The sequence below is a fragment of the Quercus suber genome, unplaced genomic scaffold, assembly GCF_002906115.3.
Source record: "Quercus suber isolate HL8 unplaced genomic scaffold, Cork oak 2.0 scaffold_421, whole genome shotgun sequence".
Lineage (NCBI taxonomy): Eukaryota > Viridiplantae > Streptophyta > Magnoliopsida > Fagales > Fagaceae > Quercus > Quercus suber.
The window spans coordinates 252,686-255,894 of NW_027069872.1; the positions used below are offsets into that span (position 1 = coordinate 252,686).

Below are 3,209 nucleotides of genomic sequence, written 5' to 3' on the forward strand. Positions count from 1 at the left end.
AGGTACCCGAAGCACATCTGCAACAAGCTGCGGTGTGACAGGGATGCGCGTACCTCGAACGCGAGTGAAGAAGTGAGGTACTGAAAGATCAATCCCGTGCATGTTGGAGTAGAACTCCTGTATCAGCACGAGAGGGCAAGTGACCGGGATGTCACACAGTGACCCCCATCCCCTACTGTTAATGACAGAGGGAAGGTCAGTATCGGCAAAGTCCACCAGAATAACTTGGCGTTTCGAATGAACACCTCGTTTAGAAAAGTTCTCCGAAAATGCCTTATGAGCATCTCCATCACGGAATCGAAGGTTAAAGGGAGCAGTATCAGAAGAAGTAGAAGCTCCAGAACGCAGAGGGTTCCGAGCAGGAGTGGATTTACGTTTAGGTGCCATAGACACTACTAACGTAAAAGAATGAGAGAAAGAGAGAGAGAGACACTTAGAAAATTTTCCAAAACAGTTCATAAATGACAAATATCTTGAATAACAAGTACGTATGCATGGGAATGCATGATCATGTGATATGCAAAACATAAATATCATCATGGGCTCAGCCCATTCCAATCCTACCAGCACACAGCATATATCACACATCTAAATGCATGTAAATATCATTATAATGCGCATGAAATGCAGTGTATGACATTTTAACAACATTTAAGTGTAAACCCAACCCAAAATTTCAAGAAAAACTCAACAATTTTGAAAAACCCCAAATTTTTATGAAAAATCTCAAAAACTAGGTTTTCAAACATGCAATGCATGAAAAAGGAAGAGAATAGAGATCTTACCAAGTGATTTAAGCAAGAAATGATCAAAATCCAAGAGGGTTAGAGGATTAGAGTGAAAGGAGAGTGAAAGGGAGATCAACAGACACGGAGAGATCGAGAGAGATCGAGTGAGAACTGAAGAAAATCGCAATAGAACCTTAAATAGGCACCTCAGTAAATCTCGACAGCTGAGGTGTCGAGAGGTATTGAGGAAGCTGTCGAGGAAGGTATCAAGAAAATTGCCTTCGACAGCTGAAGGTGTCGAGAGGTATCGAGATGTATGAAGAAATATAGATACGTGATGCTCGATCGATCGCAAAGGTGTCAAGAAGGTATCGAGGAGACAGAAGATATCTCGATCGATCCACAAGGTGTCGAGACAGGTGTCGAGAAAGAAGACTCAAACAGCATAAGTGAATCTCGATCGATCCATCAAGTGTCGAGAATCTATCGAGGGGACAGAGACTTTCTTGATCGATCCATCAGGTGTCAAAGAGGTGTCGAGATTGCGATAAGAAACAACTTGAGAAGCTCGACAGATGACCAGGTATCGAGGAGGTGTCGAGGGAGGTGTCAAGCCAGCAGTAAAAAGCAGTTTTTCGAGAAAGGAAAAACACAAACATGAATGCAATCCAACACACATCTCAACCAAAGATCCACTCAACATATAAATCTCTCAAAGACATCTCTCAACAAAAAAATAAGCACAAGGATCATCCAAAACACACACACACACTAAACAAGTCTAACAATTTTATATTTCAAAAATAAGTTATGACAGTTTAGTGAGTATACATTAGCACATGTAAAACCTTTGTGATGGCCAAATCACATTGTACTTCATATGTATCAAAAGTAGCAAAGAATATTGCGTGTTGTGTGTGAAAAACATCGCAAGATTGCATATGTGTATAGATGTTATGACGATCTGAGATATGAGAAAATAACTTTTAACTCACACACAATCATAACTGTTTGATGGGGACTATCACCTTCGAGGTACATCCTATAACTCCCACATCTCCTAGAATACACGCTTGCAACCATATTTAAAGCATTTTTAATCTTTTTGTTTTTTATTTTCTTTGCATGTTTTCTTTTATTTTAGCATATCATACATGGGTATATAAAAGAGAGAAAAGAAATACCCAAGATGTTAAGCATTTAACATCGCACTTTTGCTATGCCGAAGCATACGAATGTTTTTAACACTGCACTTTTGCTATGCCGAAGCATACAAGTGTCATACTATGATTGGTGGGCAACAGTGGTGAGATGGTTATTTATGCCTTTCTTTTAGGATTTTCTAGTCCTACCTGTCAAAAAGAGTGATATGAGTGTTAAGTTTTAAGAGATAACCTAATCTTACTCATCACAAACAAGAGCCACAAAGCTCACTTGTTTAGTTGTGCATAGAGATGCTCATCTAAGTTACAAGAGATACAAAGTTTAGAAAACTTTATTTCATTGGCCATCCAAGGTACACAAGTACCAAAGTACACATAATACACACTATTTTTGTATTTTTCTGATTTTTCAATTTTTTTTTTTTAAATTTTATATCAAAAACAATATAAATAAAACTGAAAGTAAACACACAAAACATGTTAAACAGAATAAAGCAAAAACTAGATGCATATGCATGAAGAAGAGGGGCAAGAGAAGGAGATCAATCCATAGAGATGACACCAATGTTTTGACGGAGAAATTCAAAACGTTTGCTATCAAGAGGTTTGGTAAACAGGTCAGCCTTCTGATCATCAGTGTGAATAAATTCAAGAGTGAGAGTACCATTTTCGACAAGCTCCCTAATGAAGTGATGTCGAATCTTTATGTGTTTGGTTCGAGAATGTTGAACCGGGTTCTTAAAGAGATTAATGGCACTGGTATTGTCACAATAGATAGTGAGATGCTCTTGACTAATACCATAATCATGAAGGAGTTTTTGCATCCAGAGGAGTTGTGTGCAGCAAATACTAGCAGCAATGTATTCAGCTTCCGCAGTGGATAATGAGATGGAGTATTGCTTTTTGCTCATCCAAGAGACAAGATTGTTACCCACATAAAAACAACCTCCCGAAGTACTCTTTCTATCATCAGCATTACCAGCCCAATCAGCATCAGAGTACCCAGCTAAGACGCCATTAGTGTCCTTGCTATACCACACACCAAACTCAGCAGTGGTATTGACATACTTTATGATTCTTTTTAAAGCGGTCATGTGGGATTCCTTGGGATTAGCTTGATATCTAGCACACACTCCAATACTGTAACTAATGTCAAGTCTACTGGCAGTGAGGTAAAGAAGACTACCTATCATTCCTCTATAAAGGGAGGGGTCAACACTCTTACCTAACAAGTCTACAGTGAGTTTCACATTAGGGCTCATAGGGATTCTAACAGAACTAGCAGATTCCAAACCAAACTTTTTCACAAGATTTTTAG

General features: G+C 38.7%; 1 protein-coding gene across 1 annotated transcript; it reads right to left on the reverse strand.

The window, feature by feature from the left end:
- Positions 1-2,433: 2,433 nt before the first annotated feature.
- LOC136062504 (secreted RxLR effector protein 161-like) lies at positions 2,434-2,985 on the reverse strand. Its single transcript, XM_065761593.1, has 2 exons — positions 2,623-2,985; positions 2,434-2,517 (listed from the first exon to the last, which is right to left on the reverse strand). The coding sequence occupies exons 1-2, from the start codon at positions 2,983-2,985 to the stop codon at positions 2,434-2,436; spliced, it is 447 nt and encodes a 148-aa protein (XP_065617665.1).
- Positions 2,986-3,209: the final 224 nt, after the last annotated feature.

Bases quoted from the DNA above. Each gene is read 5' to 3' on its own strand.
- LOC136062504 (XM_065761593.1), bottom strand. From the start codon at position 2,985: ATGACCGCTTTAAAAAGAATCATAAAGTATGTCAATACCACTGCTGAG. The intron at 2,518-2,622 runs GTTCAACATTCT...ACTGATGATCAG, and splicing joins TTAATCTCTTTAAGAACCCG to AAGGCTGACCTGTTTACCAA.